The sequence below is a fragment of the Diabrotica virgifera genome, chromosome 6 (genome assembly GCF_917563875.1).
Source record: "Diabrotica virgifera virgifera chromosome 6, PGI_DIABVI_V3a".
Lineage (NCBI taxonomy): Eukaryota > Metazoa > Arthropoda > Insecta > Coleoptera > Chrysomelidae > Diabrotica > Diabrotica virgifera.
The window spans coordinates 213929560-213943573 of NC_065448.1; the positions used below are offsets into that span (position 1 = coordinate 213929560).

Consider the following 14014-nt stretch of genomic DNA (forward strand, 5'->3'; position numbering starts at 1 on the left):
CTTCCGAGTTTGTTAGATTTAATTGATTTAGTTTCTTGACCTCTTTACAGGACTTTTCCAAGTATAGAATCTGCGATGTGGTGCTTGTTGTTGGTGTGAATGCAAATCTTTATCTTTTCTGCAGCAGCGTGGAAAAGCTGCATATATGTTGTGTTGAGGTTCTTCAACCAGGATGTTCTTCTTCATGGACCCCGCTTTCCAAATATTTTTTCTTGCAACATGGCTTGTAGGAGGGCATATATGGATTCATTTCGCATAATGTGTGTGTTTATGACGTAGTATTGCCAATTAGTATAAAGAAGAGACTTATGCTGCAAAACTGAAAATTATCAGTCATTCCTTCGACTTATTGCTGTCTTTGTTTGATATACCTATTTTTTGTTGACGATGAAGGGGATTAACTTCCACAAGAAGTTAAATTAACGCAACTAGAAAATGCACATAATATGAAAAATAATTCGTGAATAATGTAATAAATCCATGTGTATACAATAATTGTTGTATGTGTTTCTTCTGTTCATGATTGGTAAATGAAAATAAAACAATGATTTTAAAAATTTATTAATAACAAAAAATACGCATAACAGTAATAATGAACACAATTTAATAACAAACCATAAAAATACTAAGATAATATTAGTGATATATTCGTACTTGATATATTTCTTCTAATGAAACTTAAATACCAGTATTTTGACACATTTTATTTATTGACTAAATCCAGGTCTATTTGTCCTACTTGCTCATCTGTTCCCTAAAAAATATTATTTATAAATGAAAAGAATCGAGATAAAAATGAAAGTATCTAAAAGAGAATAGACTAGCGTTAGAAATGGAACTATACACCTTACAATCAGAGAAAAACAACTTAAAATAATCTGCTCTGTAGGAGACTTAATATTAATCTCTCAAAGTGAAGATGATCTGCAAAGTATGATTCACTTTGTATGATTTTTTTTATTTTGATTTTTTAATTTTAATCAAACTATTCTGGGTCCGAGACTGTTAATTAAAAAAAAGTTTGACGTAAAATCTACGGTTAAACGAGGTAGAAATTCAAGAAATCGTTTACTAGATATGTAAGGGTGTAAACTCAGGGCCGCCGCTAAAGTGTTGGTCGCCCGTGTGCAACTTAATATTTGCCGCCCCACTTTTTTAACACTTTAGTTATTTCAACATAGGCACTAGTATTTAAAGAAATGTGCAGGAGATACATCGTAACCGTAACGGGTATATGAAAAATAATTGCTCTGATCTCAACGTTATTTTTAGACCTGGATCCCGCGTACCAAAAAAAAGTTGATTAATAGCAAGCTGAAAATTTGTTAATAGCTTAACGGTGTCTAGGCGGACAAACTTTGATGTATGGGAACACTGGAACAGGGGAAGTTTTAATTGTGGAACAGGTTAAAAATTTGGAACGTCAGACTACGAAAACGTTCCATGTATTTTATCAGACAGAACTTCCAATTGATTTGTTACCATTTCATTAAACTCTCATATAAAAATCAGACTGGTGTCTATGACCAACTGGTCATTTTAATGAGTTAAACACGAAGAACATGTCAAATGACAGGAATCATGTTGGTTAGTAATAGCAGTCTGATTTTTGCATGAGAGTTTAATGAAAGGGTAACAAATCAATTGGATGATCTGTCCGACGAAATACATGGGACGTTTTCGTAATCTGACGTTCCAAATTTTTAAACTGTTCCACAATTAAAACTTCCCCTGTTCCAGTGTTCCCGTACATCAAAGTTTGCACGATTAGACACCGTTAAGCTATTAACAAATTTTAAGCTTGCTATTAATTGACTTTTTTTGGCACGCGGGTTCCAGGCCTATTTGAAATACAGTAGTGTGCAAAAGAAACGGGCACACTACTATACATCTATTACAAACAAAATCGTTTATCAAAAGCGTGTCTAAAATCATCAAATTCTCAACTTAGACTGCAATGCAATGAGAGTTAACAAGCACTTATCTAAATTCTCGGAAAGTATCCTATTGTCGTGTCATAAATGTTCAGAATTTGAAAAATTCGCATATGGACCACGTAGATAAAAATATCCTTAAAGTCCGAAAACCGCCAGCCACTTTGAATTAAAAAGCATTCCCGGAACTACTTTATGACTACAGCTGCAAAAGGGCAGTTCATATAATAAATAACATTTTCTGGCATTTTTGTTTAGATTGTTTGGAATATTAGAGTTTATAGAAATATCTGAATAATTACTATTTGTTTTTTGAATTTATTTTCGTTTAAAAAAATTATCATCAGTGGACTGCTTTTGGCCGCCCGTGTGCGATGCACACTTTGCACACATGGTAGCGGCGGCCCTGTGTAAACTATTCAGCGGCCGCATCTGTACTTGGTACAAAAATTCTAGACGGGTGCAGGACACAACAATGGGCAGCAAACACAATAAGCTTCAGCTTCAATGATCAACTTACCCAAAATATCTGACTGCCTTCATCTTAAACGCCGTTGAATTTTCTTTGCACTTGTAGGCTAACACTTGTTTTATCCTACTTATTTCTACCATTGGAAATCTATTGGCTACATACGCTACAAATAAAAAAGCAAAATCAATATATCAGAATGTTACTAAATTCAAATCAATTGTCAAATGACTATTATTGTCTTTTATTTGTAACCTTTTATAGAACAGTAGCGGGTACATTAGGGTAGCCCTTAACATATGTGAGAAAATTTAAATTTAGAAATTTTATCCTCTCACCCCCCAAAAGTGTTCCATTATACATAAAACTTAAACGTGCGAAATTTCATGAAAATCGGTGAATATTTAGAGGTGGCCCCGGGTCTGGAAGTTTCATATATTCGTTATTCATGCTAGTATATTGCCGTTATAAAATAATGGGATATATAAAATAATTTTAATAATTTATTAATAAAAATAAATAATTTCTATGATCTTTAATCTATAAGAAAGATTCACTATAGTAATTATTTCTTATGATGTTTTGTTTTCAAGATTTCTCTTTTTATAGAGCCCGGAAAATTTTTTCGATGCTCCGCGACTACTTGCAAGAGGTATTGTAACTGTTCTTCCTTATTGTGAGTTTTTGTTAAGATCTTCAATTGGTGCAACTCCTCTTTCTGTCCTATCATTTGTCGTCACGAAATTCTTCACCATCTTTTAAGCTGCCTTGAAACTTTCATCATCTTTCCATTCTGAAAAAACGGATCTCTTTTTAAAAAGTCATCAAGAAGTCCAATCATGTTGAAGAGTTGTTTGGAGTTTACAGTAAAAGCTTCTACAGACCTTTGCTCTCCAAAAATGCACAAGATTTCATATCAGTAGGACGTTTTAGAGGGTGTTCAGCAGCTTGATTCTCCATAGCTGCAACCATTAATCTTTTGGATTCTGGAAGTATCCTGGCATCAAAAAGACTCATCGGAATGAGATGTTCAGATATATATCATAAGTGTTTTTGAAGTTTTTGGCTCGTTACGATGGCACTTCTTTGGTGCGGGTAGTTAAGGAGCTGTTTCCTAAGTCGAAATCATTGAATGGCGCTTCAATAGCTAATGGTGCTTGTATCTAGTCCCTCAAGTATGCGCTGACTGCGAAGAGCGCTGATTTACAATTCCCTTCAGCTCCGAAGCTGTGAACATTAATTGGCTGTGAAACAACCACATCTTTATAGCATAGATAACTTTAGACATCCATATCCATCTCGCTTCTGCATGGCTCTAGGATAATAGAAACGAACCCCTTTCTTTGGAAGCCAGTTTAAAAGTACTTTTGTCTATAATTGCCCAGCTGTCTTGAATCTTTCGAAAATACTTATTTGGAGGCAAGATGATTTACTACTCATTACCTCATCAAACACAGATCCAACTATAAGTTCCGAAATGTGGTGGCGGCAGGCTAAAAAAGTAAGTCCTTTTTGGAGTTCTGCTGAAGAATGGTACATGTTCCAGACTTCGGCCCTGAGTCGCATGCAGTAGTATCGAAACATAGAGCTGTGACTTCATGAACAATACCCCATTCCTACAAACATTCCAAAATGGCATTTGCCTGGCAATTCCCATTCCATTGTGTAATTTTGGAACACCCAGCAGCTGTTCATATCCACAATTGACATTTGACACAACAACAGAAAGGCGATCTACATGTTTCTTGGAAGTTAAATCCTCCATTAGCTTACCGTCCAAATGAACAATATCAGGTCCAGAAATTAAAAAGTCTTTTTTTTAAATTTTGTTGCAATCTTGAATCGAGTTATCTCTCTCTCTCGCGCTGAATATAGTTGCGATTGATGACTAACGAGCTTACATCATGACCAAGACTGGATACTACATCACTAATAATAAATGTGGCTGCCTTGTACGATACCTGGGTTTTATCGAGGGAAGACGAAAGTTCAGAAGTCATGATTTTGATTCGTGCTCTTTTAGGTAAGGTTTCACCTTCAGAAGTCACAACCGCACCAACGTTAGCATCATCATTGTTCACCAATTTTAATATTCTTTATTCCTGTGCTTAATTGTAACTAGTAGGCAATTAATTATTAATATATTTTACATTATTAGCAGAAATTCGTAGTACACGACTAATTTCAATTGCATGGGGTCTCAGGGGCCGGGGGCCACCTTTAAACATTTTCAGATTACAATAAAAAATTATATTTTTAAGTTTCTCCATAATTGGAACAATTTTAGGGGGTGAGAGGTAAAAATCGTTAAATTTCATTTTTAAGGGCCACCCTAGGGTACATGGATTATATCGCATGCCAAAATATCCGTTCTTCTAATCTAAAATTTGGTCTAGATTACCATAGTTCAAATACATTAGACTAAAATACATCCAACTCCCACAGAAAACTGGAAGCACGTTGCCACTAGCGCCTCTGTCGGCTTGAGTTGAACTACGTTTTCTCAACGTAAAGATACAAAATTGATTTTGTTAACTTTTGGATATAATTTAATCTTGGTAAATTGTGTTTGTATTTTTACAGAAAATGTCTTATAAAATAGGTTCGGTAAAATGGATTCTCAGCAAATACCTAATAGGATGGCAACACAATTAACTAAAGAGTGTCTTTAACCTTGCCTCTATTCACCCCGATGAGAGGGTGTTTAGCTGCAATTTCTTTTTACAAGAAGGCTAACCCCAGACTGTATAGAAAATTTATTTTCTATTATTAGGGCTACGGTCTAAGGATACACCTGATAGTGTGAAATTTAGGTGCAACTTTTAAAAATAGAAACAGACTGTTTGACTTGTACACACTTCTATATAAATCAAAACGGGAACTGGTGTATGTTTTCAAAGACTGATAGTGTGTAAATAAATTTATTAAAATCAGCTAAGTACTTTCAGCATTTTTAATGCCATCATCAGAGCTATCGTCTTATAATTGTAACTACCTCAGATGAAGAGAAAACTTTGAACAAACACATTTTAATATTAAAATTAACCCAGGGATCTAACCACTAGTCAGGGTAAAAACCCTTAAATGCATAAAATAATCACATTTAATGTGTTTTTAAAAAATGGCTACCATTTTTACAATCACAGAGTAACAGCTGTTGTAAATTTTTTTTAGATAATCTGGGACATTCTAAGCAAAGATCTCTTATGATTTTTCTCTAAAATTGATTGTTGTCGAGTTATACGCGACAGAGAACAAGGACCACAGAGAAACGACACAACCGCACTAAAAACGTGTACCGTTTTTGAAGACGCATGCGCGAACCTGGTTGCTTTAAGTATCACCAGCATGCTAATTCTGTCCCTCCTGGTTGTTTTACGATAGTCCGTAGGCGTGTATGGTAAATACTCGACTTAAAAAGTTTGTTCGAGCATTTATATAATTATAATAGTTAAAATGTCTGGTTACTCGTATGTGTTTCACGGATGTTCATCTGCGACAGGAAGAGAAATAAGTTTACAGGAAGAGAAATAAGATTTTGTAAGAATAATAACAGGTAATTGTTATTGCTTTGTAATTTTTACATAAGTATTAGTTATTACGTATCTAATAGTCTTAATTTGACTTGATTAAATATTATTGATAATAAATCATGACGAAAGTGATTCATTTTCTTGAATTTAATTACCCCTACGTAATGCATAAAAAACTAAACTTCGCTCTGTCAAGCAAGGGATATTTCAAATTAAAAATATTAAAAATAAAAATGTATACCATTTTTATTCATTCAGTTGCGGTGCGAAACCAAAACTGTCTTAATTTTTACTCAGATCAGAGAGTGCAGCCAGCACTCTTATCGACGATTTCACCGCTTGTTAGAGGTTCATCAGAGACTGCATAGGCTGCTTTTCTCTGGCCCAGGTAAAAACTCTCGACATATCCATCTCCCACCGCAACTGACGAGATGGTAGTAGGTGCCTAGCGGCATCTGCTAAATAAAAGACTAAGTTTTTCAACCTAATAAAAATATTTGTAAATTAAATATTTTTAAAAGATTTTTAATTGAAAAACTTTATTGGCCCATTTCCTGGTGACAACCTCCAAGGCTTCTACAATATGCAAGCACATGGATGCTTGCATACTCCTATAGTTACTCTATAGGAGTAATACTAATATAAAAATAAAAATGGTATACATTTTTATTTTTATATTAGTATTACTCCTATAGAGTAACTAGGTCCATTTTCCGTTGGAACTTTACCATGCTGCAGACGGGGGTTGTGAATTGCATAGTGTAGAATTCCTTCCCTTTAGTCTTCACTGCAGCATCCACCTTTAGTCTTCACTGGTCCTTGTTCTCTGTACGCGATTTAAAATTTGAAAAATGCGAAAATGGCCATATAATTCGACAACAATCAATTTTAGAGAAAAATCACAAGAGACCTTTTTTGCTCAGAATAACCCAAATTATCTAAAAAAAATCGGTCGCAATAAAAAAATTATTTTGGTGAATTTGTTTAAAAAAAATTGTTTAAACAATTTTTCGACCACGGCACTGCCCAGCACCCTGTGGATGTGTTATAAGGACCTCTTTTTGAGTAAGTTTGTGTAAAAAAATCTAATCGAAATAGTTTCGCTAACGGGGGCGACGAAACAGTTGGACTATATCGCTAATTGTTAATTATTAAAAATAGCAGCTTTGTAATAAAATAATGCCAAAAATCTCTTCGGGACATTGAAGACCGGGTTTTAAACTTGATTTTTTTTATTTTTTGAATTAATAATTTTTAATCGAGTTATTAAGCCTTGAAAATGGCCATTTTCGCATTTTTCAAATTTTTAATCGTATATAACTCGACAACAATCAATTTTAGAGAAAAATGACAACGAACCATTTTTGCTCAGAATGACCCAAATTATCTAAAAAAAAATTGTTCGAAATGAAAAAATTATTTTTGTGAATTTGTTTAAAAAAAAATTGTTTAAACAATTTTTCGACCACGGCACCGCCTGGCACCCTGTGGATATGTTGTAAGAACCTCTTTTTGAGTAAGTTTGTGCAAAAAAAATCGAATCGGAATAATTGCGCTAGCGGGGGCGACGATACTGCCCGGTCTAGAAGGTGGTTTCTTCAATATGCATGCCATTTACTGAAATCTTTTCGCTTAACACAATATTTGTCATGATTTGTGTTTTTGTGGGGTTGATTTTGAATCCAACTTGTAGGGAGGCTGGGCGTAGTTTCTCCAGTATACTGTCATCGATGCTGTCAGCAAAAAGAACAATATCGTCAGCGAACTTCAAATGACTACATATTTTCCCGTTGACATTAATTCCTTTTTAACTAAGATTTGCGATCTTAAACATAATAATGTTGTAAACAATTTTGGCGAAATTGTGTCTCCCTATCGCACTCCCCGTTTTATTTTAAATGCGTTGAGATATTTCGAATTAGAAATTATTTTTAAATTCCACGTCTAATTTATGATAAAAACCTTTCTCGCCTTTTTTTCATATGATGCACCGTTTTTATGCAGAAAAATAAAACATATTGGCGCATATTTTTCATTTCTTAATACATCATCAAGAACTATCCAATATAATAATACTAAACTAGAACAATAACAGAAAATATTACTAATACCATTTCAACTAGGTGCAAAGCTGCAAGAAATGTTTAAAATGATCTCCTTTACAGGTAACAAAAGAATGTTATATTCATCATGGGCGCGCGTACGGGCAATGGTCTGAATTTTTTGAAGAAAAAAATAGTACGCCACTGAGATATGTCAAACTTACAATCATTTCTGAATTCCTCGTTCAATTGACGACAACAAATCTTTCTTGCCTTTTTTCATATGCGGCGCCGTTTTTATGCAAAAAAATTAAACATCTTAACGTTTACAAAGTATCTGAACTAAGTTTCTATGCATATGGAAACTACCTCAAATACTTGGTAAGCGTTAAGAGGTTTTTTTTTGTATAAAAACGGCGCCTCGTATGAAAAAAAGGAAAGAAAGATTTTTTGTCGTAAATTGAACGAGGAATTCAAAAATGATTTTTAGTTTGACATATCTCAGTTGGGTACTATTTTTTTCTTCAAAAAATTCAGACCATTACCCGTACGCGCGCCAATGATGAATATAAAATTCTTCTGTTATCTGTAAAGGAGATCATTTTATACATTTCTTGCAGCTTTGCACCTATTTGAAATCTTATTAGTAATATTTTCTGTTATTGTTCTAGGTTAGTTTGGATAGTTCTTTATTGGATACTTCTTGATGATGTTTTAAGAAATGAAAAATACGCGCCAAGATATTTTATTTTTCTGCATAAAAACGGTGCACCATATGAAAAAAAGGCAAGAAAGGTTTTTTATCATAAATTAGACGTGGAATTTAAAAATAATTTTTTATTCGAAATATCTCAGTGGCGTACAATTTTTCTCTTTAAAAAAATTCAGAACATTGCCCGTAGGCGCGCCAATGATAAATACAAAATTCTAAATTGTATGTCAAAAAATTTGTAATAACTACCTCCTAAAACTCACCAAATTTCATTTTCATAGCTCAACTGATCTTAGAGCAATAAATAAATTGGCAGTTTGAAATAAAAATTTCAACACCCCGTATCTCCGAAACTAAGCATTTGCGGACATATGTTTATAGAGCAAACTGGTATTAATTTTTCATGTAGAATTAGCCCTTAAAATTTTTCATACTTATTTACTAACACCCTGTATCTAAAACTATTACAGATTTTTTATTCAAAATGGACATGTGGCATTCTTATGGCAGTAGTATCTTAAGCAAAAATTATAGTAAAATTTGGACACCCCATAAAAATTTTATGGGGGTTTTGTTCCTTTAAACCACCCCAAACTTTTGTGTACGTTCCAATTTAATTATTATTGTAGTACCATTAGTTAAACGCAATGTTTTAAAACATTTTTTGCCTCTTAGTACTTTTTCGAGAAGTCAGTTTGTATCGAGATATTTTGAATATTTGTCAAATCCACCACATATTTGTATATGGTTAAGTACGATTATGGAGACTTAGTAATAATATGAAAATTTATTTATGATTTACATTTTTAGGTATATTTTGAACCATCTTAAAAAAGAAGCCACATCTCGATAAAAGGTGCCTTATCGAAAAAATACAAAGAGGCAAAAAAGTTTTAAAAACACTGTGTTTAACTAATGGTACGGCAGTAATAGTTTAATTGGAATGTATACAAACATTTGGGGGGTTTAAAGGCACAAAACCCCATAAATTTTGTATGTAAACATATTAAAAAAGAAGCAGCATCTCGATAAAAACTGCCTTATCGAAAAAATAGTAAGAGGCAAAAAAGTTTTGAAAATATTGAATTTAACTAATGGTACCACAACAATAATTTAATTGGCACGTACACAAAAGTTTGGGGGGGTTTAAGGGAACAAAAGCCCATACAATTTTTACGGGGTGCACAAATTTTACTCTAATTTTTTTAAAAGATATTCCTGCCATAAGAATGCCACATGTCCATTTTCAATAAAAAATCTTTAATAGTTTTCGATACATTCGAGAAAATCGATTTTCATTTTGTAACTTCAAAGGGCTGTAACTTTTTTTATGTGCATATTTGTACTAAGGTAAGTTAGGTTCACACCTATAACACAAATCACCAACTTTTGTTATTTGGGTGCAAACTTAAATGAACACTGGGACCAATCGACGGAAATTAAGATAAGGATCGAGAAGACAAGATCAGCTTTCGTCAAAATGAAAAAAATCTTTAAAAGCCACGATATAAAATTGAAAATAAAAGTTCGTTTACTAAAATGCTACGTATTCTCCGTTCTTTTATATGGCGTGGAGTCATGGACCTTAACTGAAGCATCACTGAAGAGACTCGAAGCATTTGAGATGTGGTGCTATAGACGCATGTTGAGGATTTCCTGGATAGACAGAGTTACCAACGAAGAAGTTCTACATAGAATGGGTAAAGAGCGCGAACTAGTCGTAACCATAAAACGCCGCAAACTGGAATACCTGGGCCACATAATGCGCAATGAACAACGATATGACCTACTTCGGACCATACTTCAAGGTAAAGTGCATGGGAAAAGAGGTCTAGGACGAAAAGAATATCCTGGCTGCATAACCTGCGAAAATGGTTTAACTTAACCACTACCGGACTTTTCAGGGCAGCAGTCAACAAAGTCAGAATAGCCATGTTAGTGTCCAACATCCGTAACGGATAGGCACCATAAGAAGAAGAAGTTAGGTTCATTCGAACTATTTTTGGTCCCAGAATATGTACCTTAATTTATGAACTGGATTTTTGTTACACCCTGTATAGCGATGATCTATACGGCACTCTGTTAAGGCTTTTAGCATTGTTTGATGTCTTATTGTGTCGAAAGCTTTTTCGTAGTCAACAAATATCAGGACTAATGGCTTGTTATATTCGACACTCTTTTCTATTAAGGCCTTAATTACTTGTAAATTATCATTCGTGCCATATCCTGCTCAAAAACCTGCTTGCTCTCTTGGCTGATAGAAATCCAACTTACTATCTAGCCTGTTGGTAATAACTCTGTAAATAGTTTACTTATTTACTAACTCCGTGGCGTTACAACCCTTCATGGGTTTTAGCCGACTCAACAACATGCCTCCACTCTTCTGTCTTGAGCAACCTCCATCCAATTCTCCACGCCCATAGCTTTCAGGTCTCCTGCTATGTTATCTCAACACCGGAGTCGAGGGCGTCCGCGTGGTCTACTTCCAGTTGGGACTTCCTCCCACACCAGTCTTACACCTCAGAATGTCTTCTGAGGTGTCCAGCCCTTTGGAGTCTTCTGGACTTTATTTCTTTTATTATGTTGGCGTCTGGATAAAGTTCTTCGAGCTCTTTGTTTGTTCTTATCCTATATTGTCCTGCTGATCCATCAAGCACAGACCCAAAAATCTTCTTTAGGATTTTTCTTTCCCAAACACGTAGTCTCTCTTCATTTGTGTTCTTGTGAATAGCTAAAATATGTATAAATTAATAAAATACTCACATATTATTGCTTGTACTTTCGAGCGGTCTAAAGCTGGTTTTACAGGTCGTTCGCCACTTCCAGCTCGACTCCATCTTTGGCCGGTTACGGAGCATGTCGCTAACTCTGCTGGACTGAACAGAATCGTCGCTAAACCTCTGGTCAACTTTCTATAATCACTCCATTTGACACTACGTAGTTGGTCTTCGTACACTTCAATTCCTTCCCCAAGTTTTATCTAAAATAATACTAATATACTTACTGAATGTATGAAATTAACTTACGGGTTTATCAAAATTTTACAAGCGAACACAGTTGTGATAAGATTTATCCGATATAAATGTTGATTCTGAAATATGTTAAAACGCTTCCACTCAATATTTTTATTGTTTTAATAAATTTTAAGACATATTTAACACTTAGGCCATACATATTTTATTATCATTATTTGATGTTATTAATATTTTTTTCTACGAGCGTGCAAAAATGTCTACTTTCGCGCACGCGTTTTAGTTTAGAAAGTTTTACTTTTCCGCACTGAATTTAGATATTTTAATATGGCCTTAATAGTTATTTAACCAACAAGTGTATTAATAAGGGCGATTAACAATCGAGATATTTTAACGCGTGAGCTCCGCTCACGCGTTAATGTTCGAAATTGTTAATCGCCATTTTAATTCACGAGTTCGTTACAAAACTTTTCCGCCGACCGTACTTTTCAGAAATAAAGATATCTTAGTTTAAATGTTTATTTACTTAACGATAAACAACAATTTTTTCAGCTTTCATTAACTTTATTTAAAGTTAAATTTTCCTTAGTGGTAGTTTTATTATTGTAAACATTAATATTCGAAATAGTACAATTACTGAAATTAAAGGAAGGTATTGATAAATGATTATCTGCTGTATAGCATTTTGACAAAATATTTAAGTCTTCTTGGACCTCTGTAAATTCTGTGATAGAAGAAGAAGCGGTGGTGCTGAAGGAAGTACTTTGACAAGGTCTAGTGGTATTTTGTCCCAAGAGTTTTTCAGCCGTCTCAAGTTTATTCTGCATAGAATTATCAGTAGTAATTGCACAAGAGCTCTAAAATTCTATATTAATTTTAGAGATCGAGTGCAATTTGCTGCGATTATTTCATGAATAAAACTGTTCAAAACCAAAATTTTATTGTAATTTAATTATGTAAGTACAAATTAGTACAATTGAACACACAGTTGTTATAAATATGTATTTGACGGTTGAAAGTCATCACTATTATTTTTAAAACGTTTGTCATTAATGTCACTGAATGTATTTTTTCGTAGCAACGAAGGGCATCTGACGTAATATGCTTGACGACGGGCAATTATCAAAAAAGTTATCAGTTTAATTTAGATTTCTGTAGCTTTCTATTGGTCAGAATCTCCTATGAATGAAATAATCTATATAACCTTCTGCTACCGCAGTCGATTTCCAGCCACCTAGCCTTTTAGTAGCTGAAAAGTCTGCACCACTGTCACACAGTATTGAGGCAGAGGAACGTCTAAAACAATGCCCAGTGTAGAGATGCGGGTGCTCTAATTTCAAGAATTTAGCAATAACGGAAGGAATTTTGAAAAACATATTTATGCCAACTGGCTGTGTGGAACATTTGTTATTTTTATAAAAAATGAAAAATCGTTGTTGTGGTGTGTGTGTGCCGGTCTTAAAGAAATATAGTTTTTGATCGCATTGAGAATGGTATTTGCTTCGTTATCTACTATGGTAAATATTCTATTTGTGTGTGTTTTTGATGCTTTTATTGTGACAAGAAACTTTGACCTAGTCTTGAACGTTATTTGTTTCTAATTTCAATAGTTCGTCCTCTCTTAACGCACCAGCCACTCCGAAAATCACTGCCACCTACAAAATGAAATGTTATGAAATACAGTATTAAATATATAAACTTAATTTACTGGTTTACCTTTATCATTAGAAACACGTCGTTAGGAGCATCAGAGATGAATTTCTGGACTTGTTCTTTTTCAAGTGTTTTTGATTTCTTTGGTACATAACTTGTTCTTTTTTTCTTGATAAACATAATTAACTTATTATATTTAGATATATCAATGTTTGATTTTAAACTTAAGGTTGATTTTAGCATCGAATATTTGGGCCACAAACTTGCTATTAGTCCTTTTTCGGCAATGTTTGAAAAATATGTCAACAATACAGATTCTGAATATCGTATTACTTTTCTCTCGTCACACCATGCAATAAATTCAGCGTATGTTTTTTCGTACAACACTCTGCTTTTTTCAGGCAGTAAACTTAAATATATTTCATTTGCAGTTTCTGCCACTTCTGGTGGAGTTAAATTAAACTCTTCGTCAATATCCATCTTTTGATTTTTCAAATACACAGAATTTTAAACAATAAAGTAAATAATGACATACAATGACAGATAGTACTAACAGCGGCTACTTGACTTAAATTTTTTAGTGGGAATATAAATAGGTATATGTTTGGTTGCCTACACCACAGGTCACTGCCAATCATAGAGCGTTTAATTAATTTATGCAAGCAATGTATGTTGTGTTGCCTATAATGAAATCGTTCA

At 33.9% G+C, this 14014-nt stretch overlaps 1 protein-coding gene across 2 annotated transcripts in view; it reads right to left on the bottom strand.

Annotated features, from left to right (window-relative positions):
• Window positions 1–14014, bottom strand: part of LOC126887197 (protein abrupt-like) — a 285519-nt gene that overhangs the window by 213695 nt on the left and 57810 nt on the right. Inside the window, exons 7-9 of one of the 2 annotated variants that reach the window (XM_050654591.1) lie at window positions 11454–11670; window positions 2455–2569; window positions 546–754 (exon numbers count right to left, since the gene is read on the bottom strand). The exons of the other annotated variant lie outside the window; for it this stretch is intronic. Of the exons in view, the coding sequence (XP_050510548.1) occupies window positions 736–754; window positions 2455–2569; window positions 11454–11670 (351 nt within the window). The 3' untranslated portion in view covers window positions 546–735. Of the gene's footprint in view, window positions 1–545; window positions 755–2454; window positions 2570–11453; window positions 11671–14014 lie in introns of those variants that run through there. 2 annotated transcript variants of the gene reach the window in all.